The 27,067-nt window shown below is 41.4% G+C and overlaps 2 protein-coding genes across 4 annotated transcripts in view; both read left to right on the top strand.

Annotated features, from left to right (window-relative positions):
- The window catches only part of LOC106023362 (protocadherin alpha-C1), a 34,090-nt gene extending 28,654 nt beyond the window's left edge, over positions 1-5,436 (top strand). Inside the window, exon 3 of the mRNA XM_034066938.1 lies at positions 5,353-5,436. Coding sequence (XP_033922829.1) covers positions 5,353-5,436 — 84 coding nt within the window. The remainder of the gene's footprint in view (positions 1-5,352) is intronic.
- Positions 1-27,067, top strand: part of LOC101878671 (protocadherin alpha-C2) — a 132,701-nt gene that overhangs the window by 81,398 nt on the left and 24,236 nt on the right. For 2 of the 3 annotated variants that reach the window (XM_034066918.1, XM_034066917.1), the window contains exons 2-3: positions 16,921-16,979; positions 18,118-18,206. In XM_034066918.1, coding sequence (XP_033922809.1) covers positions 16,921-16,979; positions 18,118-18,206 — 148 coding nt within the window. Of the gene's footprint in view, positions 1-6,365; positions 8,807-16,920; positions 16,980-18,117; positions 18,207-27,067 lie in introns of those variants that run through there. The other variant, XM_005144960.3, reaches the window with a different exon arrangement.

Genomic DNA, 27,067 nt, shown 5'->3' with positions numbered 1-27,067 from the left:
GACTAAAACCTTCAAGAAAACATTGGCAAAAGAAGTAACACTGACAAGCTTTGTGATGACTTCAGAAACGTGAAATTTATTTTGTTGATGTCCAAGTTGTTAATGTCCTTCCATTTAGAATACCACACTGTGACATTATGGTCAATAAATAACTGAAAGGATTTTTAAGTCATTAGAAGAATGTAGCAGAAGACAAAACAGAATGAGTCAGAGATCTGTCCTTACATTTTAGGCTGGAAGTCAAAAACAAATGTGCACTGATGATCAGGAGAAATCTATTTTCTACCTACCTTTGTTATAGATGGTTTGCATGAATTGAGGTTTGCAACACTTGCCATACTCCAGCCCACCACCTCTTTTTCTTTACATGCTGTTTTCTAGAATAAAAGGAAGCACAGAACTGCAGAGAAATTGTGACCTAAATACTAACAGGATTTTTTTTCTGGCTGTTTAGCAGCATTGGTTCCCATAACAGCAATGTTTTAAATAATCTGGCTTCAGATGTTTGAGTTACAAAAAGAAATTCTCATCAGTTAGATTCATACCAGTGTGGAAAATGGATTTAGGAGGAGATGTGAAAGAATGGAGTCAATCCAATCCAACTGAGCAATTTGGCATGAGACCTATTTATGAGAGAGAAGTTGCATGTGAAAAAATGACATGTCAACAAGTAACTCAAGTGTGGAAGACGACTTGAACATAGGAGCAAAGAAGTTGAATGTAGGAACAAGAAGTTTGCATGACCTCAGGGAGGCATTTTGCAGTATTTTTAGGAAGAGGGAGAACTGAATGTTTTCAGAAAATTCTTTGGAGAGAATGCAGACCATATACTGAGAGAGATCTGGTTCAGCTGCAGGGCTCTGTTTAAGGGGTTGCTCAGTGGTTCCATTCTGACTGCAGAACCCACTGTCTCATAGTTTGGGATCTCTGAGCTTGTATTGCTGAATCAAAACTGATGGAAATTTGTCAGGCAGGGAGCTGCTGTAGGGTACGAATCACTTTCACTCCTGCCTTTGCATTGCCTTATCATCTCTAGGTAATATCTTCCTGATGAGATAGTACTTGAGACATAGGAAGTCACCAGAACCAATAGTATACATATTCCTCAGAGATAAGTGCAGAGGGGGTTGTGACTGAAGTAAGTAGGGTGCAGAAGAATGCAGCAATCCCAAGAGAGTGAAATGAAAGATGGGTGGGGCTGGACTGAAGAAGTAGCATGAGCATCCCCTGGAATTATCAGGATATATTATCTGTAAGTTTCATGAGTACCCACGGACTAGAAAATGGTGCTACAGTCCACCATTTCACTGGAAAGAAAACCTGTATATAAGAAACACCACAAATCTGAGTCATTCTTTAGTGTTTCCACTGTGGTTGATGTAATCAGGGCTGTGACTGATGGATGTTCCTTTTCTGTGAACTTGATTTAATTTTAAGTAAGGCAGACAAATTGTAGGCACCACATGGAAGCAGGCACATAGAGAAAATGTATTTTTTTTTTCTAGAGAATGACACCACTTCCTGGCTTGTTAGCATCTAAACGATATGGATTCTCTAGACTTGTCTCCATATTTTTTTGCACACTTTTATCAGTAGGCAGAAATGGTGTGTGTATTTATATGGTATACAAGCAATCCCATTGCTGCTAAAGACCTACATTCTGCCAAGAAAACACGCAAAAATCTAGACCCTGATCTTTGAGCTGGTGCCTTCTTACCAGTTCGGAAGGAGCTACATTGTGATACTGAGTTGCTGGATACCATGTTTAAGGGATGTGAGTTACTGAAGGTGAAATTAGTTACAAAGAAGCAAAACATCTTTTCATACATTGAAATACCTTGGAGTTCTTCAGTTAACGTGTTGTATTTTCACTTCTTCTTGTTCTCTAATATGTTTTTCTTCATCCTTTTGCTGTCTGAGACTCAGAAATAGCCAGAGGAAGGACTCTGCAGTGTTCTGCAATGAAGTAAATTGAACATAGGTTTATTGCTGCTCAAGCAAATTTAGGTGATTCTAGTTACAACGTTATATAAAAGCATTCCTTGTACGGGTATGATTTGAGATGTCTGAACTTTTCAAGGCTGTAAATGCCTACAGAACTATATCTGTGTATAATTGTGTCACTGCCAAGGGAAGTATCTGCACAGAAGTATTTCTGTGGCACTGCATTAGGCTGCTACTAATTCAGGCATATTTATATGTAGAACTGTTTGAAGGAAGGCTTGCATAGGAATGTGAGGACTTTTCATACTCAAATAGTTATGTTACTACAACTTCTAGCATAGATATGTATCAATATCCTGGTATATTCTTGAATTTCTTCTGCAGGACTCGTAGCAAAGAATATATTGATTTTATCACCAGTATGTTTGTACTCATATTAAAGGACTCATACCATTTAATTCAACCAAGCTAATTAAAGTGGTGCAATTTTGTATGTCAGCAAAGCCCAGTAGGCCTGTGTGTATGGATAGCCTGTACAAGCAGTATTCTGTCTCTTCAGGGGTTATCAGGTTTATCAGCAAATGGATCTTTGGGCTTGGTAGGTTTTATCAGCTGGTTTTGCTGCAGGGACAGATTCTGATTCTTTTACTCATGTACATTGTTCTGAACCCACTGGGTACCTTTTTATTTAGTGAGCTTTGAAGGTGTTTCAAATGTGATACTTAGGTGAAATTTCAAGAAATTACTGTAAAACAAAACTCTGGGGAAAGAAGAAACCAAGAAAACTCCGAAGCCTCAATTCAGTTAATACGGAAATTATGTTTTTCTGTGTTTCAGTTTTTGCCATTCACTAGAAAAATCAATATTGCTACAGCCCAGATCCTGAAGTGTTTTCTTAATGGAAGTTTTTCTTGAATTAAAAATCAAGGCCTGCAGGACTGACTCAGCATTACCACTGAAGCTGAAGGAAATAACTGAAATTATTGTGACCATGGTTGAATTTTATAGAGATGTAAAGAGACTCAGGGAATATTTGCTCAGAACAGAGCAAGTTTCAGTATATCACATATAAACAGTGTAGTCAGCATAAACTGTATAAAGCTACTGTTCAGAGAAAGACTTTTACATTTGTACAGTGTTACTGTCAAAAAGCCAGGCTACAGTATTAGTTTGTAAAATGAAAATCAGCACACCTCTTTATTTGGCTGGTGCTCTAAAACTTACACAAAGGCAAGAAGCTGACAACCTAGGGTTTACAATTCTGAAATTAGAAGACAAGTTTTCTAAGAACCTGAGGTTTAGAAATATGTTTAATGGGAATGAAAATGTATGGAATATGCTTGAGAATATGCTGAAGAATTACTTGTGTTTGTGTTATCTCTCTTCAGTTTTACATTCTGTGGTGTTTTGCAAAACATTGGATGTGCACAGTCTTAGTTGCCCACAGAGAGACAGTGAGGGAAGATGAACCTAGGTAGCATGTGAATAGTGAGGTGGGCCAGGATTTGAGAGTTCACCAGCCCTTCCTTACTGGGGGACCCAGCTGGAATGTTCTAGAGCACAGCCTGGATCAGAAGTAACTCACTGGGGTCTAGGAACAGTGGGAAAGATTCCTCACTGGATTAAAAACCCCTGGATGTGATATTGCTGTCATTCCCACACTGTAAGTAAAATCAGCTTGTGGCTAATAAGGTGTTGCCTACAGAGATGAGCTTTGTTTTCTTACCACCTCTTTGTGTGGGCATTATCTGTTTCCAGGAGAGTCTCTGCCAACGCGTTGCAATGTTGCTGTGGTTTTGGGCTTTCATAGGTGTGTTGTGTGTTTGTTAGAGGACTCTGTGGCTGTACACATGGGAGGTGTGGGTCAGAGATAACCAGTGGACTGTCTGAATGAAATTACTATTTGATTCTCTGGTAAACTGAGGGTGTGTGCCTTCTGGCTTCTGTTTCATGTGTTGGCTGCAAGTTTTTTTGGGCCTACAGGGATGCTAGTAAGGGACTATTCATTAGGAACTGTAGTGATAGGACAAGGGGTAACGGGTTGAAACTTAAACAACAGAGGTTTAGACTGGATATAAGGAAGAAATTCTTTACTGTTAGGGTGGTGAGGTACTGGAATGGGTTGCCCAGGGAGGTAGTGAATGCTCCATCCCTGGCAGTGTTCAAGGCCAGGTTGGATGAATCCTTGGGTGATATGGTTTAGTGTGAGGTGTCCCTGCCCATGGCAGGGGGGTTGGAACTGGATGACCTTAAGGTCCTTTCCAACCCTAACTATTCTATGATTCTATGACACAGCTGCATGGTCCATGTATATTAGTGTTGCTACAGCTGCTTTTTTATAGCAGGGTAGCTTTGGTGGGTTGATTGGTTTGTGAGGCTATCGGGGCACTTTATTCTGAATCTGTTAATATTGTGATCTTGAAGGTGGGTAGCTAGCCAGAAATTTGAAGCTGATTTCTTTTAAAAAGGGTTTGGCTTCAGTTTAGACAACTGGATGAAATGGGCAGTTTTCCAGGTGTTCTAGGCACTTGGCATCTCTATCCGTCTTTCTTGGTCTGTACAGACCTACATTTATCTTAGTTAAAAGGATAAACAGGGTTGGGTGGTTCCACAGCAGTATTTGCAGACTTTGGGGGTACTGGACAGATTAAAATAACTATGAGGGCAAACATTAAGGATGCAAAAGTGGGATGAGAAATAAATAAACCCATCAGCCAAAACATAAATGGGGTAATCATTTTCTTACTGTTGTCTCTTCTGATAATGGTGGCCACTGATAAATGCTGATAGACTGGTAATCATTCTCAGCAGTGCTGAGTCAGAATTAGGCCAGTTGTTCTCTGGGTCTCGTACATCAGGCATGTTATAGTAAAAATGTTGGGGATTTATAGTGTAAGGTTGTGCTCTGAAAAGTCGTTCCATGTGGTGAGGGGTGCCCAGGCTCACAAAGAGCAATGAAAGAGGTTTTAGTTTAATGCTGGGGTCACTGCCTCCCTTGATAGACCGGGCCAACCCAGAGGGGATTCACTGGACGTTCGAAAAGACTTTACAAGTTAAGCACGGAAAAAACAAGAGGGAAAGAAATAGTAGCAGAGAAGCAGTTTCCGCACTGAATAATAGATGCAACATCATTGCACCCCTGAAGGACTGTTCTGTAGCTTTTCTTACTAAATATATCAGCTTCATGACATAGATGTTGCATGAATGAATGAATGCTTAAGTTTATTGTCTTTGTTGGGATTTGGGGCATTTGGGGTAAAACTCATTTGGGGCATTTGGGGTAAAACTTCACCTTGCTGCTGCGTTTGTTCAACTGTGTGGCTCTGGGTTTTGCCAGTCCTCCGTCACAAAGGCAAAGGAGGAAAAAACTGTAACTGGAAAACAGACCATGTTCTGTTTTCTCTCCAGGTGCACTTGATTCCCTTGAGCCTGTGTATTGCATTGGATGAGGAACTGAAGCCCACCTTAAATGCTCATAACTCATGGGTGTGACTTTCAGAATTCTACCAAGCGAGTGGGGTAGGAGGTGGAAGCAGAGCGGGGGGCATGCAGAGGTTGAGCAGAGGGACGGTTCTGCAGCAAGGATGAATCTCAGAGGGAGCAGAGGGGCAGGTCTCCAAGAAAAGAGGTCGTCAAACATACTGCAGCAACACACAGACGGCACCAGACCTGGCTGGAGGCCCGTTTTTTTTTTCGGAGCCCTGCGCTGATTTAACCCTCCCAAGCGGATGTACTTTAGCGCTGCAGCAGCAGGTCCAGAAGTGCAGGCGGTTTGCGGCTTTTCCCCCGCTCCTCCCCGCGCCCCCGAAGCTTCAGCAGCGAAACCGGGGCGGAGACGAGCGGCGGCAGCGGCACGGGAGCCGCCCTCCCCCCCGGCTCGGGAGCGAGATTCATCGGCCGCCGGGAGCGAGGGGCCCGGCTCACGGAGGGGCAGCAACACGTGGGTGAGGGGGTGAGGCGGGGTAGGCGGGGGACTCTGGGCCGCCAGCGGGGCGCGGGGCGGCTCCGGCCGCAGCCGTGTCGCTGTTCCTTACTCAGGTGCTGAATTGGAGCCAGCCTCGGCTTAGCGGCCTCCCCCGCCTCCTCCCGCGCAGCAGCTGGACCAGGAGAAAGCGGATCCGGCAAGTCCCGGTCCCTCCTCCTTCCTCCTCCTCCTCCCTCTCTGCCTCCTGGGAGCCGCCGTCTCAGGCAGCCGGAGAGCATGGACCGGGCGGCGGCGGAGCCGGAGGCGGCCGACGGCTGCTGCTTGCCGCTTCCATGAGGCGACCGGGCGGCGGAGGGGAGTGAGGCCGGGCCACGGAGTGTGGCGGCTCCGGCAGCTCCCCCCTGGCACCTCCCCGCCCCGGCCATGGCGGTGGCCGCTCGGCGGAGCCGCGGAGGGGCGGTGGTGCTGGGCCTGCTGCTGCTGGGGCTGTGCGCCTGTCGGGCTGCGGGCGGGCCGCTCCGCTACTCGGTGAGGGAGGAGTTGCCGCACGGAGCCTTCGTGGGCAGCGTGGCGAGCGACCTGGGCGTGGATCCGCGGCGACTGGCGGCGAGGGGAGCGAGGCTTACTTCGGGCACCGGCCGGCAGTACCTGGAGCTAGAGCTGGGCCGCGGGGCACTGCTGGTGCGGGAGCGCATGGACCGTGAGGCTCTCTGCGAACTGAGCCCTACCTGCTTCCTCAGCCTGGAGCTGGTCATCGAGCAGCCCATTGAGGTGCACAACGTGGAGGTGGAGGTGCTGGACATCAATGACAACGCACCGTGCTTCCCCCGCCAGGATTACCGGCTGGAGATCAGTGAGTCTGCCATGCCCGGGGCCCGCTTCCACATTGAGAGTGCCCAGGACCCCGATGTGGGCACCAACTCCGTGCAGAGCTACCAGCTCAGCCCCAGCCGACACTTTGCCCTGGACCTTAAAGGCTTCCAGAGTGGCAGCAAGCTCCTGGAGCTGGTGCTGCAGCAGCCACTGGACAGGGAGCAGAGTGCCCTGGAGCAGCTGGTGCTCACTGCTGTAGATGGTGGGGACCCCCCCAGGTCAGGTACAGCTCAGATCTCTGTGCGTGTTGTGGATACCAATGATAACCCACCTACCTTTGACCGCTCCACCTACACTGTGAGCCTTCTGGAGAATGCCCTGCCTGGCACGCTGGTGGTCAAACTCAATGCATCAGACCCTGATGAGGGCTCCAATGGGGAAGTGATCTACTCCTTTGGCAGTTACACCCCACAGAAGGTAAGACAGCTCTTTAGTGTGGACCCACACTCAGGGGAGGTACGGGTTAATGGCACTTTGGACTATGAAGAAGCATCTTCCTATGAGATCTATGTGCAAGCTGCTGATCAGGGCCCTGTCTCTATGGCTGGACACTGCAAGGTGCTAGTCAACATTGTGGATGCCAATGATAATGCTCCTGAGGTGGTCCTGACTTCCCTGTACAGCCCAGTGCCAGAGGATGCAAAGGCAGGAACTGTGGTGGCCCTGATGAGTGTCACTGATCAGGACTCAGGGCTGAACAAGCAGGTGAGCCTGCGTATTCCCCCTGGCCTCCCCTTCACACTGAACTCTTTCAAAAACTCTTATACCTTGGTCACCCAGGGCAATCTGGACCATGAGAAAGCAGCAGCCTACAATATCACAGTTACAGCTACTGACTCTGGGAACCCCCCTCTCTCCTCCCAGAAGGTGATCCATGTGGAGATCTCAGACATTAATGACAATCCTCCACGATTTGAGGAACCTGTGTACTCAGTTTACATCCCTGAGAACAATCCCCTTGGAGCCTTTATGTGCACTATCAAAGCCACTGACCCAGATGTCGCCGAAAATGCCTATGTGACCTATTCTCTACTAGATGGGGAGATTGAAGGGCTACCTGTCAGTTCCTATGTTTCCATTAAATCTGATAGGGGTGATATGTATGCTGTCAGGTCCTTTGATTATGAGACACTAAGGGAATTCCAGGTGGTTGTTCAGGCTCAGGATGCTGGGATCCCATCACTGAGCAGCACTGTCACTGTCCACATCTATGTGGTGGATGAGAATGACCATGCTCCACAGATTCTGTATCCTACCTCAGCCAACACTTCAGCAGCCCTGGAGATGATCCCACGCTCGGCATATGCTGGATATTTGGTAACCAAAATTATAGCCATTGATGGGGACTCAGGACAAAATGCCTGGTTGTTCTTCCACCTGGTGCAAACCTCAGATCCAGGCTTGTTCAGGGTAGAGCTCCATACTGGGGAGATTAGGACTACTCGCAAACTGGGGGAAGACAGCACACCTACTTTCAACCTGACGGTGGAGGTGAGAGACAATGGAGAACCACCGATGTCCTCATCAGTAGCCATCACTATTGCTGTGGTGGACAGAGTTTCCAAAATCATCCCTGATAGAAGAAGGCACTTAAAAAGTCCAAGCAATTACTCAGAGATCACTATTTATCTCATTATTGCTTTGAGCGCCATCTCCTTTGTTTTCCTTTTCACAATCATTGGGCTTACTGTTATCAAGTGCTACAGATACAGTCTGTATGGGGACTCCTGCTGCGGAGGGTTCTGTGGGGTCAGAGAGCGGTCCCCTGCTGAATTATACAAGCAGGCCAACAACAACATCGATGCTAGGTTGCCTCATGGTTTAAAAGTACAACCCCATTTCATTGAAGTGAGGGGCAATGGGTCTCTCACTAAGACCTACTGCTATAAGGCATGCCTAACAGCGGGCTCGGGAAGTGACACTTTTATGTTTTACAATACCTGTGGCCCAACAGGAACTACTGGTCCCTCTGCAGTCATGACTGAGAGGCATCTGACCGGACAGAGTGGGCAGAGCGCACAAAACCTGATCATACTTAAAAATGACTCCATTACACCTAACGAGGTGAGGCTACATTGATAAATGATCAGCATAGTGCTCTGAGCAAATCTGTACTTAAGCAGAGGTTCAAACTGGAAATCTCTAAAGTGTATTCCCTTCCAGGCTCACTCACACAGAGCTGTGAAATATGGTTCTAATGAATCTAATCTGTGCAATACATTTTGTTTGTAGGTAAATACTGGGGCTTTCAGGGTCTGTTTGGTAAGTTCTGTATGTGTATCTGAGATTCACTTCATTTTATCAGTGTATGCTGTACACAGTATTGCCTCTCTTTTCTTTTGCAGATCTAAAATTGCCTGCAGCCTTAGTGCTAGAGAATAACACATGTGGTCTTAAATTTTGGATGCTGAAACTAATGTTGCAGGAAAACATAAATTAAGAAAATGTGATTAGGCTGGAAATCAATAGATTATGTCAGTTATGGATGTTTTCTGCTTCAGTGGTTTCATAACTAGACAAAGCTGTTGAATTTAGATCATTGCAATAACATATGATTTGTGTCCTAATATGGGCATGTTTTAGTTATCTGAAAACTGCAGTCCCTTCTTTGATACTGTTTGTTCTACCCAATGCCGCATTTCATGCTTTCTGGGCAGTGACAAGCCAGTGTCATCTTTGTGGAGAATTATGGCAAGTTCCTGTCATTCTGTTACAGTGTGACAACTTATAACCTGCTGGCTTGCTACTGAAAATTCTTTAATACCTATGGTTTGACCAGCAGCATATTAACCTTTTCAATATTTTCCCACAGTGAAGAATTAATGGTTGCTTTATGCTAGCATACAGGCAGTCTGCAGTCAGTGTGTGGTTTGCATGCTCTGTACGGTTGCTTTCTACACATATTGGAACTAAACCCAGAAGCACTCACAAAAGAGACTAATTGTGGTTCACAAAAGGAAAATTCTGTGATTACTGTGTGTTTGTGTCCTATGACTGTGGCAGGAATAAGATCAGTTTGTGCACTAATGTGTGCTGTGTTTCCAGACATGGGAAATCTAGGGGAGTAACTGTGGTGGGATAGAAAGGAGCCTGACTTGTGTATTCTTGCCACAGAACTATAATTTATTTCTTTATATTTCTATACCTGTGGAGATGTTAGCACCTTTTTCAACTGTTTAGTTACACAAACATGCACAAATCTTAAGGGCTAGTAAGTCTTCCATAAAAATGCTTTTAAAGGGTAATGATCGTCCATTCAATATTAATCCATCCAAAATGAATGCAGTGTTTTTCTGTAAGTCATGGTGGCAGGGTGTGTGTGTGTGGGGGGAGGTATTTTTTCATTTTCTATGCAGTTTTTTCACCTTGAAATCATTCTGAGTGCAACAAAACACCTGGAATCTGTTTGATATAAGAAGGAATGTGAGACATACTGTGTAAGCATGTCAGCTGAAGAATCAAATGTGAAACATACACCCTGCATCTGCTTTTCTGGAGGAAAAAGAGAAGCAATAATTGAAAATAGCTTCACTTTGGATACAAAATGAGTAGTAAAGTAATTCAACAGACAGAGTCCTATTGCATTTTGGGAATCACTCAATTGAATGCAATGAATTAGCAAGTTTGAACACCAGTGCAGATCAGGCAGCAGTAGCGAAGGCAGCCCAAACTTGGAGTATAAAAGTAGAGATGTATAGCACAACAGAGCTGAAAGAGTAACCAATTATTCAAATAGATCTGCATGATTGAAACAAATGTGAAATTATGACAAGTTCTGCTCATCATAAGTTGTTTTCTTAGGTCTGTGCTTCTTAAACTGTCCTGTGGCAGTACATGCTATGAAGATGTAAAGCAGGTGTACATGAGAAAATGGGTGAATGCAATGGCATTTGCTAATTACTAATTCCTAGTTAATTACATGCTGTAAAATTATGTCTTTCCCTTGTTTCAAACCACGTGTGTTGAAGCTGCCATCCATTGCTTACACTTTTTAAGAATAATGATCTTTATATTAGCAGATCTTCAAGGAACTGTTTTTATTTTTCATTAAAGTGGACTTTTAATCAGGCTTTAAAATCCATGTCTTCACCTGTGTAGCATAGCAACAGGCATCATTGTCCTTGCATTGTTTTACAAAGTTCATTACAGATGTATATGTTACTTTTGGATAATGTGAATAGGTACCTTTTATTCCAGTTTTGGGAAATTGATCTTCTATTAGTTGCTCAATTATTAAGATGGGACCAGGTGAATGGGCTTTCTATGTCTGCATATTGTATGCAGATTTTCACAAAGGCTAATATTCTGTAAATGTTGTTTGTACAGTGGGAGAAAAATATTTCAGTTATTTGGGATAAATCTCAGTAACACTCAATGCAATAATATCTTACTCCTTTGTATATTTACCAGTAAGGTCAAAGAAGTTAATAATTACTTCACACTAAGTTGTGACTGACTTCGTTGAATCATTAGAAGGAAGCAGTGGAAGGGGAAATCCAATGTATTAAGGTTAAGTAAGGAATTCTTTGTACCTGTTGAAGCACTGATTCCTGTGTTCTGACTTGTACTGCTAAAGTTGTGGAGTTGGAACGGAAGCTTGTTTCTAAAAAACAGCATGTACTTCTGCAGTAACTCTCCTTGCCTCTACGGTTAGTTATAGATTTATAAGAATCTCTCAAACCAAATGGGTTTTGTAAAAGAAGTGTACTGATGCTTACAGTTGCACTGAAAACCTTAGAAATGGTTATTGCTTTCAGGAACCTGGTGATAAGGATGAGAACACAGGGTTAATAGGTATCACTCTCTCATCAGCTGGATAACTGCTGCAGCTGAGCAGGCAGGCAACATATAGAGAGAGCAAAATACTGTGGCTTTGTTGCTGGTCTGTGTGAGGTTTTGGACAGCCTGGATTCCTGCCTTTTGAAAGAAGGGTGTATTCAGCTATGAGGAAGGTGGGTGAAGGTGTGATTTTGTTACTGGGCACTGGTGCAGCAGTGATCTGTCATTTTCAGGAAAGGTTTTGGTGCTTTATTCTGGAGTCCCTTTTCTAATATGCCTGTGAAGATGCTGAGTGATGTCTGGGTAGCTTCTGGTCCTTAGTTTCTTTTCAACTCTTCTGTCTTGTTCTTATGTTCTGTACAGCTAAGCTCATCATTATGTCTTGCATCTCATGACGATTTTTTTCCCATTAATACAGGGAATAACAATGAAGCCAATAGGCTTAAACAGGAGTTTTCTCTGCCAAAAGGCAGGCTGGCACATTCCTAATGATGGGTGGGCGGCCTGGATACTTCATATAACTAGATATAAACTCTTCTAATTATACATTTCCTTGTACCCTTTTTTGTGTGGTGATACATCTGACTGACAAAATATGATGTTTCATGTGATATTCAGAAATAAATTTGCATGATGCTCTATGGACACTTCTCAGAAAGCATAACAAAAGCTGCATGTTAGTGACAGTAACATTCAAGGGTTCATTGGAATTTTATGGCTGTTTACTACTTCTTCTTTTTCTGTATTTTGCAGTTCAAAACAAGCTTGTTAAGCATACAGAAAGAAACAACACTTGAGGTGAATACATCTTGATTGTGCTTTAAAATGCAAGCATGTTTTGAAGTGTCTAAATCCAGTAAACCCACAGCATTGTCTGGAGCAGTCTTTCCAAGAGATTTCTCACAGAGGCTTTAAAGGTATTAAAGGTGGAATATCTTACAATCTCAGTTCAAGAACTTAAGCCTTTAAGAAATTCTCCAGCCCCCTGACATTGTAAAGGTTAACTATAAATGTTCTTTTGTTTAGTGGCTGAATCTGAACCTCTTTTGCTCTGTGCTTCAGCATGGTCATGCTCTTGGTTCAATGCTTTCTGCTGTGCCAGCAGAAATTTGCATCCAGTCTTAAGCAGAGGCGGTTTTCTTCTCTTGGCACTCATTAAAGATACTTTACAGAAGCACTCGCCTTTTCCCTTCACCTTTGTTTTCTCAGCTAGGAATGGAAATGAACACTGCTGGGGACAAAATCTTGGATTTCTGAATTACACCCTTTTCCAGTTTCCATTCTGGCTTCTTGTATAATAAATATATGTTAAGCCTATAAATAGTTTGTTCCCCACATCAAATTAATTCTAAATATTTACTGAAGGAAATCAGAAATAGAAGGCTCTGTTTCCCCACATCTGTCAGTAGTGACTCACTGGAAAACAAGCAGAGCTTCATGTGGTCAGGGGTGATGAAAGACCTTTTATTATTGCTTCAAAGTGGATGTATTTGATAAATATACCTTATATCATTCTGTTGTGCATTTGTGTGGAAATAGGAATGGAGTGGGGTGTCTTTAGTAGTTGTATCATCTGGTAACTGTTTGCAAATATTTGATTCACGCTTCTCTACCTCTAGCAGGCCCAGTTTTAGCAGCTGCTCTAGTGAATGGTAGCCTTTGCATTGATTTTCATGACAGGACAACATAAACAGATTTTAGGAATTCCTTCTGTTCAGGGGCAAATCCTCACTGTGTTTAAGTGTCACCAAAAAAGAGAACTGAGCAAAATGTTTGTAACAATGTACTTTCAACTAAATTTATTCTCCCTGAATCAATGCAATGATTCTTAAATTAACCCATTCTGTGCCATTTGAAAACAACTGTGTGAAATTTTGCATGAGCTTTTTTGCTACTAGGGTGGCTTCATTTTGTATTACATTTACTTTGCTTATCAGACTTTCTGGTAGGATCGGTTGTTTATTACTAGTTACATAATGCTTGTGATTATGTGGGTGGCAGAATGTAACCTTGGTGACTGGAATGTTGGCATGAGGTGTTCAACTGGTGTGACGACAGGCACTTCTCTAGGGTGCCTGCATAGATTTTGACTCATCTTACAAGTATGATGATGTTTGCTGTTACTAAATCAGGAAAAGCAGGTGATGGGAGAAAGGGGAAATGATTTTTAGTTTTGTGCTGGATTGTGTGACTTTAAGTCAATATGATGTGACATAATAAGAGTACAGGGTTATACAGCTGGGAAGCATCTGGAACACTTCAAAGTCTGTATTTGTCTTTGGGTTTCCTCTCTGTACTCATGCTTCCTGGCCAGCTGTGTCTTGTCTTAGTGGTGTTGATTTATGACACAGCTACAGTTCTCACAGCAAAGTCTGTGACAGAGCTTTGTAGAGGAGCCCATTGACAGCTCCTGGGCAGACTTCTGTCCCCTGGGACTATGCTGAAGACATATTTCTGCTTTGAGATGGACCATACCATGTCATGGCACTGTGACTGTGTGCTGGGTGACAGCAAGTGTCAAATGTGGCAGGTTTCAGTGAGTGGTCTGGTAAAGGTAGACTGTTCTTAACCAGAGACATAAGCCAACCCAGCCAGGCAGACTATGAATGCCTGATGGGGGTATAAGAAGCAATACTGCTGTGTCTGATCTGAGGAAAAATATTGCTGAGCAGGTTTGCTGCCTCTGCTATGCTGTCACTTCTATTAGTGGTCCTGGGTTTTTTTTTGTCTTTCTTGCTCCTAATTGCCCAATGTTATTTAAAGCTGTATCGAAAAAGCTTTTGTGTTATGACAGAGGATCTTAAAGAATTGCAGTCTACAACAGAACAAAAAGAGAAGCCAGTTACACTGACAAAATTGGAATTCCACCAGTTTTGCCAGTTGCAGGACATTAGACTGTTGTAACACAACTGTAGGACAAATGTGTGTCTCTTGCTGAGGTCTAAAAGTTCTCAGTCTGCATTACCAGTGTGCACATGGTAAAATTGGATGTGAGTAGGTCTGGACAAAGGTAGGGTGCTACCCAACTGCCTGCTGCTCCCATTCTTCCTGTGAAGACTTGAAAAATTAGAGAAGTCCCAACACTGAATTTTTCATAGTTAATAACAACAACAACAACAAAACCCCAGCCCCTCAAAGGTCTAAAAGTCAACTGTGGTGATAGATCTTTCCATCTCCAGAGTATATTTTTATAGTCCTGTCTCATCCTTCCTCCTTCTGCTTCTCTGGGAGCAGCACTACAGCCCTGCTTGAAGAGTAGTAGCAAGCAGAGAACTGTTTAGGGAGTAGCTACAAGATGCCAGAGCTTGTGGATAGTAACTCTTGAAAATACCACCATCTCCTAGTTGCTGTTTCTGTTATAGTGACATGATGAATGTTGGTCTATGTATGTGCAGTGAATAAATTATGGATTCCTAACTGATGAGTTTCTCTTGCCATCATCACCCATTTATTATCTGATGCCTGAAAGTTCCAACTACAAGAAAAACATAGATTTTTGTCTTGTAGCCAAGAGCTGGAAAGCTCTCATCTGAAAACCAAAAATCTGTATACTATGAGGAAGTGGCCACTTTCTTATTTTCTTGCTCCTACTCAGCTCATGTTAGACTTTTCCACCCTTTGATGTAATCTCACTTCATCTGTGTTTTGCCTGGAACTGTGGTAAGATTCCTCCTCCTCACCCTGCTTATAGGCCTGTATAAATCACTAACCTGCACCTCTCCCATTGCAAAAAGGTGGACTTTCCTCCCACACTCAGACCGGCACTTCCTCTGCTGTAAGAAAATCCCCAGGAGAGGAAAAGCCAAACCTTCTGGTGTCAGCACCCTTCATATGTCAAGAAAGTCAAACTCGGAAGTGGGTCTGATCAGTGTATTATTTTCTATCTACATTCATTGACGCTTACTACAGGGTTGACTTCAGAGTTGCTTTGACATCTGTGAGACTGGGCCCAAAATGGAACGAATCAGCAAATACTGGAATCATGCATAATGGCTTCTTGTCAAGGCACTTGCTACTAAACTCAGCAGAACCTGAGCATACTAGGGAACTGGGGCTATATGGGAAGGAAATTGCTTAGCACAGATGTTTAATGTGTGGTTGCAAATGGCAGCCTCTTCCTTTTTGTGTAACTTGGACCATGAAGAATACTAGGATGCACATCATCCAAGAGCATCTCACTCTTGAGTGATGCTGGGCCCAAGAAATATGGTGATGTAGCGATAGTGTAAGTTGTAATTGCTCCATTTTTGTTTGAATAAAATGTATTGATCCAGGGAAAAGCATACCCCAAACCTCAAGAGAAAAGACAGAGTTGGCTTTAAATAATTCAGAGCATTCGACACTTCCCTTTTCTCTTTCAAGTAATGGGACCAAATTCATTTCTGATCTGCCTCCAATAACTTAAGACGATTAAACCATCACTGTTGTATATTATTTGTGTGTTTGGCACTGTACAAGAGACCAGGAATGTGTGTACTCTATTATTTTTTCTGGACATAATTTCTCTCTTTGAATTCAGGTGCCTGAAGTTCAGCAGTGGCTGCGATATTACTTACAGAATAATGTCTTGAGAATCCTGAGAAATAAGCTTGTTGTGTGCTTAGGGCTTAATTTTGAAAGACCTGAACTTGCATTGAAAGTTATTTTGATGGTCCCCTGACAGTGGAAAAAAAAATAAAAAATTTCTGGAGCAATTTTTTATCATCTTAGGATTTCTTAATTATCTTCTTATTTAGTAAGCCATTCTGCAGCACTGCAGCACATGCTGAGGTTTCTTGGTCAAAGGGTATTTTCCCCTTCCATGAATACAGGAAATGTAATGGTTCTTGGTGTTACGAAAGGAGTCTGCATTGGATAAGACTTGCTGCAGATTGGAAAGCTGATACAATCTAGTGCAGTCCTCTGCAGTACACTGAATGTCAGCAGAAACTCACAGCAGACAGACCGCCCTGCATGTCCCCTTCTCAGAGGGCTGCATTTTATATATCCTAAGACAGATGCTGTTCAGTGCAGGAGCTCGAGTTTCCTCAGCTTATCAGGAAAACAAACAGCATGTTTTATGGATTTATGGTGTACTCTTTTTTCCTAAGCCCAGAATGTTGGTAAATGTACAAAACGACTGTCCACCAGTTTCCAGCATTAAATGTCATTCCACGGAGATCATCTCTAGCCAAAGGCCTTGGCATGCAAACAAGTTTCTCTATTACAGAGACTCTCCCTGTGTGTCTTTGAAACTTTGAAAGTTTCTCTAGATTTGTAGAAAGATTTGGCAGTTCTGAATGTTCCCAAAAATTGAGTAGCTCCAGATAGACTTTTCTGACAAAATCACTCAGATGCATATCCTATTCAACATGTTTAACATACATTAACAACGTTCTCCTGGGCTTTTGTTTCTACAGCCAAAACATCCCAATCCTGACTGGCGCTACTCTGCATCCCTAAGGGCAGGAATGCAAAGGTATGTATGATACTTCCCGACCTGAAGGGGCACTGAGTTTGTCCTCTGTGAAAAGGACAAAGCTGTCTGGCTCCTCTGGTGCCCTAGTCTGAGGATAGCTGTGCTGAGATGGAAAGCAACCAAGTTCTGCTGTTACTTCCAGTCTCCAAATGTTACAGATTCAATCTGACTGCATCTTACGTTGTACTGTAATACTGTAGATCTGTGCTTTTTTTGTGTTTGCTTCCTGCCTTTAGATACATTGACTGTCAAGGCATAATTGCTACAACATTGAATTATTTAACTGTGATTATATACTTTTTGTTTACTTTAAAGCTCCCTGTATTCATCAATACTGATACTTTTCAATAGACTGAAGCATTGATGTATTTTCTGTCTTGTTTCTTGTTACCATAGAAGTGTGCTGCTCCTCCAGTCGGTTTATTAACCACATGGTGCAATCAAGATGATTAATGCAGTTTAAAGTGTGTTTTGAAGATATGAGAAGGATTTTCAAAATAGGAAAAGTGAGGCTGTGTCCAGATTTCCTTAGACTGGATTTCTTTAGAGGATGGTGTCCTCTGTCTAACATGGACAGCTGACTTTGGGTTACTGTGTACCAAGGAACCTTTTTTCTTTTCCTTCCATGTAAGGTGCTGGCTGTTACCCAGATTGGTGCATTCCACGCCAGGTGCTGTTGATGTGACACTGTAAAATTTGCTGTTAGTTTGTTTCCACATATGTCAAAATGTATTTCTCCTTCTGAAATGCTCATGAGGAGCATGCAATAACCCAGGAAGGTGGGATCTGTTAAAGTAGCATAATGACAGCAGCTCAGAAGTAACCCCACCAACACTTTATCATTTGCTTTTAATGGCAAAGAAGGTGTGTAACTTCCTCGTTAGTGACTTCCAGTCAATGCAAGCAAAGTGTCCTGCAGGTATGTGTGTTTTTACAAACTATGCCACAATTATGTTTTAGCAAATAATCAAATATAACTTGTGCAAGTCAAGAGTTCTCCATGCTCTAGAAGAAATTGTTAGCATCATGCAATACTATAAATGGCTATGACTTCTGAAGAGCAGCAAGAAAGGGAGTTGTTATAAAGCCTGGGGCAGAAGGGAACTGTATAATCTAATGATGATATGTGCTTCTTCAGTGCTGTGCATATGGAGGAGGCAGGAATCCTACGTGGTGGACCAGGAGGGCCTGATCAACAGTGGCCAACAGTGTCCAGTGCTACTACAGGTAAGGGTATGACAATTCAGAATATATGCGAGCAACTAATGTTAACTGATGCTTCCACCTTAGTTTCTCTTCTGTTTTGTGTCTCTGGGTGAAGTTCTTGTAAATTAATCTACGGAATCTAAATTAAGTGGAATAGTAAAGCATACTATTTGGTCTCAGATGAGCACTGGAGATAAGAGTCCTTGATCCCAGCTTCCACCCTGCCTTTGGAAGTTACTGGTTTGTGTAATGGAATAATGGCAGGGCTTCAGTTCTGATATATGTATTCAGATTAAAAATGCTTGAATCTAGAACTGGTTTGTCCTCCATTTCAAAAGAACAGTAAAAGTGAGGTAGGAGCTTCTCAGTTCTCCCTTAGTTATTTTTACAGACCCAGTAAGTCTCTTTGAATGTCTCTTCTAATTTTCTGTGGTGAAAACAGGCCTTTTTATTTTTGTTTTACTTTTTGCTAGCTATTTTCATTCACTAATACACTATGATGAAAACTAAACCATTATTTGGCTGTCAAAATAGATGACCAAGCCCACATGTTAGAATGTAGCTTCATTTACTCAGTCACTGATGACTTCCCATCAGTCAGTTGGCAAAAAGTCTTCATTGAGTTAAGAAAATTTTCAGTGCAGGCAATACAATATTTTCACTTTTTTTCTGGAGCAGGAATAATATAGAGACATCATGGAGCAGCCAGTCATTGGTGTGATCAGCAGTTCCAGTCAAGTCCAGACTAAACTGTCAGCTTAGTGGATGTCCTGTGTAGGGTTGGGAGCCCTGTGTGACAGCTCTATGAGCATTATGAGCCCTCCAGAAATTCAGACAAGGAGTGACACTCATATCATAGAAGCAGGTCAAAGGCCAGGAAGTGGTGTCTCCAGCAGAAAAGATATGAGAGCTTTTGTATTTAAACTTTCTTGGTGCAAAATTTTCCCCTGGCTTAAATGGGAATTTTACCTGGATAAAAGGCTGAGGAGCAACTTCAGAATTTACAGCCACAGCTATAGCATACCCCGGAATTAATGGTGCTCAGCAAAATCTGCATTGGTGTTGCAGTATGGTTGTCTGCGGAAACAAATCACTAAATTAATATAATATATAATGGGCCCCTAGGCTATTATTACCTGGGGTTTGTGTGCTCTTCCTTCTGTTGCAGGCTTTTCAGGAAGACGCAGCTTGTGTTCATTGTGAAAGGTGCGTAAGTGTTGAGCTTGCATTTGAAAATGTCAAAAGTACACTGTAACCTTTATAAAGGGGTTCCCTCAGGCTTTCAGCTGCACTGATCATCCTTGACTGAGCACTTAGTGTATTACCTTATACCAAATTCAGTATGGATGCAAATATTCACCCAGATGTTTGCTTGCTTGTAAAGCAGATTTCTAAGTGCCTGAACATAAATGCAAAGGTAGGATGGTCCTGGCTTCTGAGAAGGTCCATTGGCATTTGGGTCCCAGAGCTCTGTTCCACTATCTGGACTTCTCTCTGCTATTCTTTTTGGTTTATCATTTTAGACTCACTTTAGGAACCTGAACATCTTGTTTAAGGAGCCTAGTAACCCTTGGCTCTTATTGTTCTTCTCCTCCAGGACCATGCAATGTGGCACGTGTGCAATGAATGCCTCCCTGTCATTCACACTATGTTGGTGGCTGTGTAGAGTGGAGAAAAGTGTAAGGCATAGTGAGAGGAGAAGCTGGCAGGATACCCTGCAGAGCTAGGCACCTGGAGAGTCCAAATGCCAAGGCTGTTTACTCTGGCCCTTGGACTGAGCATTGCAGATCACTGTTTTTCTATGATTTTTATTTCTAGGTAATGAATACGAACAAGTTGTAAGAAATGCATACAGCAACACAAAATATTTCTGCCATAGAGGAACATGTGACTAATAAAACCTGCATTATGGAATACCTACTCTAGTTAACAGCCACCTTTAAATCCAATTTTTGTGAGTCGGGTTCCTTATAAACAATTTTTTTTCCTGGGCCACAAAGACTCTTTTAGTTTGCCTTTGTCCATCCTCAAGGGATTTGTGACTGACATAACACTGATTTTTAAGTCCTTTTTTAAGAGTGTTTCAGGTAAAATACTACTCTTTAGAAACAAATGCTACAAATATCCCTGATCCTTAATAGCAAACAGGCAATTCATAAGGAAATCTCAAGATTAATGATTGCGTTAATTACGTAGCTTAAGTATATTGTCACAGATCATATGTAAAATCCTATCTGCAGTTTCCCACAAACATCTTTTTCAATGCTTCTTTCTTTTTCTGGTTTAGGTTCAAGACCTGTAGTATTTATCATCAGGTTAACATACATAACTGATGCCTTTCAGAAGGGATTCAACTCATTATGGTTAATTGCAGTTGATTGAGTCAGCAAGTGCATTTGCTCCTGACATGTCACTTGCATATGAATGGAGTAGTACACCTGGGTCCAGATCAGCTCCTAGATAAGCTGTTTGTTATCTCTCTTATCATCAGCATACTGATGAGATCTCCACTTCTGATTGCTAGAAACCACTTCCAAGCCTGTTCTCTGCATGCATTCTCTCTGCATGCATTCTCTATGCAGTTATTTTAGTCAATTGATTAATACCTATCGGTTTGTCATTAAACCATTCATTTAATTTAATAATCCACAAAAACCACGGGTAAGATGCCTCACAGAGACAGATTCAGAGAGTTAATCAATGAGAGCAATCAAAGATGATGTCATAGGAAAACTTCAAGAAGGATGAAGAAGTCAGGTGTTAAATCAGTAAATCCTTGATTCCTAGTGCATAGCTGTACTTGAACATCACATGATGTTTCAGCAAATATGTATTACCTGAACAAAACCTGGTCTTCATTTGACTAACAGCACTTCTATTGACTTTATTGCATACTTCATCCAAGAAGGGAACAGTGAGTTTTGATCTGGCATTTTTTAATTGTCTGGGTTTTCCAATAGTCCAAAAGTTTGGAGGTTTGTAGTCAGGATGCTTCCAAGTGAGATTGGCCAAGAATGCTCAGACTTTCTCTGGGTAGAGGATAGCATTATGTTTAGCTCTCATTTGTCCCCCACATGCTATATGGTGAGTCCAGGAAATGCAGACAGATTTCTAGTTTCTGTTCTGTGTCCTTCAACAGTTTTGGCAATTAGATCAGACTTTCTGTGGGCGACCACTAATCTGAGTGAACTTTATTTTTTTGGGTGCCTACCTTGAAAGAAATGGAGCTTGATTTGCAGAAATGGTAGGAGTTCATAACAGAAACTAAAATGAACAGAAACTTTGCTCTAAACACACAACACTTGATTTCTGAATAAATCAGACCTATGCATAATTGAAAGCTTAGAATTAATGGGCATTAGACAAATCTGTGTGTATTTTGCTGTTCTCCTTGTTCCAGTTTACAAAGCAGAACTGGTAATGCAAGTGCTTCACAATCTAAAGATGCTTTCATAGCACATGTAAAGACTCAGGAGAATGGTAAGGTTTTGTGATGAAAAACAGCTGAGAGGAATTTTAAATTCAGTGTAGGCTTTATATGTGTGCAGTAAATAGGGCACTAGCCATATATCTAGAAGGAAAAAACATACTTTCATTCAGAGAGCTCTGTAAATAAGAGGAAAAAAATCTCATGACAAAATCAGCATCTGAAATTTATAAGCATGTAGATGAAGCCCATGGGTGAAATACTGGCATCTCTGAAGACCACAGCAAATAGCCCTCTGACTTCAGGGAACCTAGAATTTCAATGTCTAGGCTTACAAAATATGCACAAGGGACTGAATTAAGGTCGCATAGGCAAAGGCCATCCTAAAATATGCTGATTTTCTGCTTCTGATTTTGCAGTGCTAACATACTTCTAAGTACGTCTTTCATTTTTGTTTCCTTTTCCTGGGTAATTAGCTGGGGAAGGAGGTGGTAGCCTTGTTTTTTAAAGCACTCCTAGGAAAAAAGCAATTATATTGTGTGAGAATCTACTGACCTCAGCATTGGCAGATCTCCATGCTTGATATTCAAGGTGCATATGTTTATCATTTGAACTAACCAAATAAACAACAGTAGTAATATTGGCTGCTATTCCTTAAGGAAAATAAGCAGAAGAGACAGGTTAGCTGTGGGTTTCATAGCTACTTGAAAAGGCAGGGGAATATTATAACCAAGAAACCCGAAGATCAACTCTAGATCTGAAGAGGACTGTATGTACTATATATGTGTGTATACATACATATGTCTTTTGTATATATGTTATATATATTTGTGTATATATAAAATCTTTATACATAGGTGTAGCTCCCTGCATCCCATCACCCCAAGTCTGACTCTTTCAACTTACATCCTCTGAAGTTTGTAGCTATCACAGCTTTCCTCTCTTTATTCAGTTTTTCATGTGGTTGCTTCCTCCAGCCTAGCTATGACCATTTTACTCATGTCTTGCCAGCTAGGGACATTCCACGCCCATATGCTCTCAGACTGTCCCAGTTTTATGTGGGGAACTGCAGTTGCTCTGGGATTTGTATTGCTCTCAGAGGATGGTTCCTGTTGCAGTCAGCTGGGATGCAGAAGAGGTCCATTAAAAGTCATGGGCTGTAGAATAAGTGACAAATACTGAAAATTAAATGAGAAGCAACTATAAATACGGCAAATAAGCAAAGTTATCAGAAAAATAAAATTAGTCTTTCCAGTAAGTTTTGTACTGATGGTTTGGGATAAAGTCTTGTAAATGGAACGACTGTGGGAAAGCTGTGAAGTAAAGGGATGCTTATGTGTCTAACCGTAGGGCCCTGGAAAGAAGATTTGCACACCGAGATTGGGTTGTAGATTATGATGAGGGGTGCAGAAAGCCACACTGCTGTTAGTTGTTCCTTTCATGTAATAATAATTTGATCTGTCTGCATCTTTGAGTCCATTTAACACCAGCACAGAATGAATGCATTACTATTTTTCCAGGTTGATATTTTCACTGTTGCAACAGGCACTGTTCTTGACATTTGGCAAACGTAACAGTCCAGTGAAAGCTTACAGGGGGTCACAGAACTGTCACAGGGCTCTTAGCCTCTGAAGTGTTTTTTTAAAAAAATCAGTTTTATCAGAAAGCCTAAGAAAATAACTCTGAGATTTATGGGACCTGAGGTATAACATGTTTCATATGATAAAGCTTTACAGTGTGATTGTAAATAGAGAACAATTTCTTCCTAAATGTTAGTGAGTTTCTATTCACCTTCTTCAAATGACCTTCCTTATCCTCAGAAAAACGGTCTAATAGAGACTCATCAAGCAGTCACTGCAAAGAATGTGCAGGGGTTGGAAGTGACTGGCAGAGGTTAATTTACAACTAACAGCAGAGAACACTAGTCTGGCTTAGCTTTAGCACTTCATTGATCAAAGCTATAAAAGATAATAAGTAATTAGCAACCCAGAAAACAAAACCGTGATCTTGATTTGATGCAGTATGCTGCAGCTGTGTAAGTTGGAAGGAGCTAGAAAATGCAGCTGTTCACATCTATATCCTCTCTATTTATTTTAATTACTAACAACTTTTCTATGGAATTTCATAATTCCAACTTTCAAACCCAGAAAAACTTATACATCAAAGTACCAGCCCTGAGAACCATACCTGAAGTGGTCTAAGAAACACTGATGATAAGTATAATAATTTTAAAGGAGAAAATAGGGAGAATAGAGAACAGCCAAGTTATTAATGAAAATTAGTCTTTTAATGAATTCCCAAAATGAAGGTCATAAGCAGTTTAACTAGTTCCTTAGCCTACATAGTAAAGCATAACAGAGATTTGGTTCACAGCCTCTTGTAATCATGGAAAAAAATCATCCTCATAAAGCACACTAAACTCATTATTTCAACTGCAGTATCTCTACCAGCTCAGCAGAGAAGGAAATCATTCCAGCTTTCTCATGCAGATGCAGAACAATGACACTATACTGAAGCAGAAATAGTCTGCAAGGATTGTATAAAGCTAAGTCTCTTTTCTTTTATCTCATGTTTCGACCTTGGTTATTGAATTCTCAATTCCCCTTTGCTGAGACTTTCAACATAATGTGCATATTCCCAGTACACTTTATTCCCAGGATATTCCTTGTATACTTCCTGCTCTTTGGCTTCCCACTTCTTTTTCCTCCATTTTCACCTCTTCCCTATTACCTATCTGGTTTGTCAAGTATGAACCTCTCCTCTGTTTATCTTCGAAATTTGCTTATTCCCTTCATCTAATGCTTCTGGTCTCTTCCTTCTCATCTGTCCACTACCAACCCACTGTATTGTTATTCCAGGAATGCCTAAATGTAGTTGGACACACCTCACCTTTTCAATATTTCATACTGAACTAAGAATTTTCTGTGCTAAATGCTTCTCATGTCTGACAGCCTGAAGGAAGCTGGGCAGGACTGAGAGTTTCAGATGCTGATTGGGCTGAAGAAAAGGATTTTGAAATCAGAAAGATTCTTCAAAACAATATGTCAATAAGTATTTATGGGAGAGATGCATCTTGACATAGACTGAGTATTATTTTTTGAAAGCTGATGACTGTTCTGACCAGGAGTTCTTCTGCTTCACCATACACAAACTATAGTTGAACCAGCAGTTTGGGCTTTCAAGATTTGCAGCCAGAACTAGGTAAATGAATAGGTTAGTTTAGATTTCTATTCAGCTGAGTGGGCAAAGAAAGATGGGGGAAGATATATGGTGTTATACAGAAACTGCAGTCATGACTTGGCTAGTGTTAAATTTACTTTCTGCTATTTTATTTTCCTCTTAGCTGCAAAAGAAAAGCCCATGGCTGACCTGAAAGAGCATTTGTGATCTTTATCTTGGGGTCCATTATTTTCCAGTGGAGTGTACCAAGTAAATTAGATGAGATGGATGAGAGATTTAATGGTGTGTGATACCTTAGTCCTTGAAGACTCAGTGTAAGGGGGAAAAAAAGGGCTCATCAGAATTTTAGGAAGGCTAGCTCTGGAAAGTTCAAAGTTGTGTGGTATGTTTGTCTTGATATATTTGAATAAGACTTTTTTTTTCATTTTAACTATGGAAGAGAATGGTCTTGGAAGAGTTTATGTCTTTGTGTACTGTGGAGAATTCTTGATTCCACCTTCTGTAAAGATCTCTGAATTAACCTTTCTCCTTAACCTCAGGCAATGCAGAAATGCACATTTGTGCATCTTGTCATTTAGTCCCTGTACATGTGCAGTCCTTCCATTTAGATTACAGCTAGGTTTTATTTGGAGCCAGTTGTTTTATTTGCCAAAGTGGAGATAACCATGTCCAAATTCTGATCTCCACATGCGGTGATTCTTCCAGTGCAGACTTCCTGAAGGTTCATGTAAGACTGATAGCTCCAGTTGAGATACTAAAAACACAGGAGACCTGCTAAATTTCCAAAACTAGGAATAAAAGAAGAATCATGGGGACAAAAGGCTATTGGTTTTCTGTGACAGTAATATGAAGCTGATATTCCCAAACTGTGGATGAAAGCTGTGGCAGCTCAAGACTTTGTAATTTTAAGGAACGATAAAGATTTTACACAAGCAGTTTAGCTGGCTATAATTTCTATATTTAGGTACTAGAAGAAAGTTTAATGACAGTAACTCCTTGTCTACTTAATTCATCCCTTCCTAGAATAATCTGTTTCCTCAAAATGGAAGTTACATTTGCACCTAAAAAATGTTTCTCATTTGAATAGCTGTTACTCTTTGTTTTAAGAACGAAGTACCTCTGTTAGAAAGTACCCGATTTTGATTATGGTTAATTTTGTTACATATGTAATCACCAATAGTTTAACTCTTTTGAATAAAACACCAAAAAACTCTGGTTAGTTTATCAGGTTTTGCACCCTGATTAATCTACCATCTAGGAGCCAGACGTACCCCAGAGGATTCTGTAACTGAGCAAAAAGGGGCAGGCAGGGACAACACTCCTTATCCAAAAAATAGACTTGTCCATTGCTCTGGGCATGTGCCTATCTGACCTTGATACCAGTATCAGTGAGTTTGTCTTGTGCCTACTGGTAATGTTCTGTCGCTACACAGAAGACATGGGGTTTGATTCCTATCACTATTATTTTCTCAGAGGTTTCAATAAATAAACAGAAAAGTCATTCACTTGCAGCTGTACTGCCTTGGCTTGTGATCGTGTCAGAACTTATAAGCTAAACAAGTGTTTATCTGGTCAGTACTTCAGGGAATTGATGGTAATCAAATTGCTTCCACATGAGGTTACAGCTGCTTTATTTTCTCCCTCTTCTGCCTCCTTTTTTGTGCATGATTTTTTTTTTGTTGTTCTCTTATTTTGGTTTTATCCTTTTCTTTCTCTCCTGCTTAAATTTATTCTCTCTAGTTTTTTTTTTAAAAAAGGATATATACTCAAGTAAGTGTTGAAACAGCCAGTGAAATTTATGATCCCAGAGGAATTTCAACCCTGTTATCTCTTTCAATATATAATTCACTATCCGATAGAAAACAGGCACATAAAATAAGGAAATTTCTAAGGAATTCTAAGACATTTTTTATCTGGAATGTATTTATATTGCAAGCGATGGAAGGAGAAAGGTTGAGGGAGTACAGACCACTCTGTGATATTACATCTTCCTCTAATGGATGTCTGCCTCTGTGCAGCACTTTGCTGTACACAAGGGTCATGAATGTATTTTTTATGTGTTTATTTTTGTAACCAGGCATTGCTTCAGTGTCTGTTAGTAGTGCTGTGGTGTGGCAGTGCCTCTCGGCTCCAATGGCACTACACAAAGCCCATACAAATAACAAAAGACAAGCCTTGCCTTAAGGAACTTACCTCTTACATGAGCAAAGCAAAGTCTGGGAACACAAGAGAAAGGACATCATCGTTATCCTGTTTGAAAAAAGAAAAAAAACGA

This window comes from Melopsittacus undulatus, chromosome 10, assembly GCF_012275295.1.
Source record: "Melopsittacus undulatus isolate bMelUnd1 chromosome 10, bMelUnd1.mat.Z, whole genome shotgun sequence".
NCBI lineage: Eukaryota > Metazoa > Chordata > Aves > Psittaciformes > Psittaculidae > Melopsittacus > Melopsittacus undulatus.
Note: the sequence above shows the minus strand (reverse complement) of the source record. Positions and strands in the feature narration are given on the sequence as shown.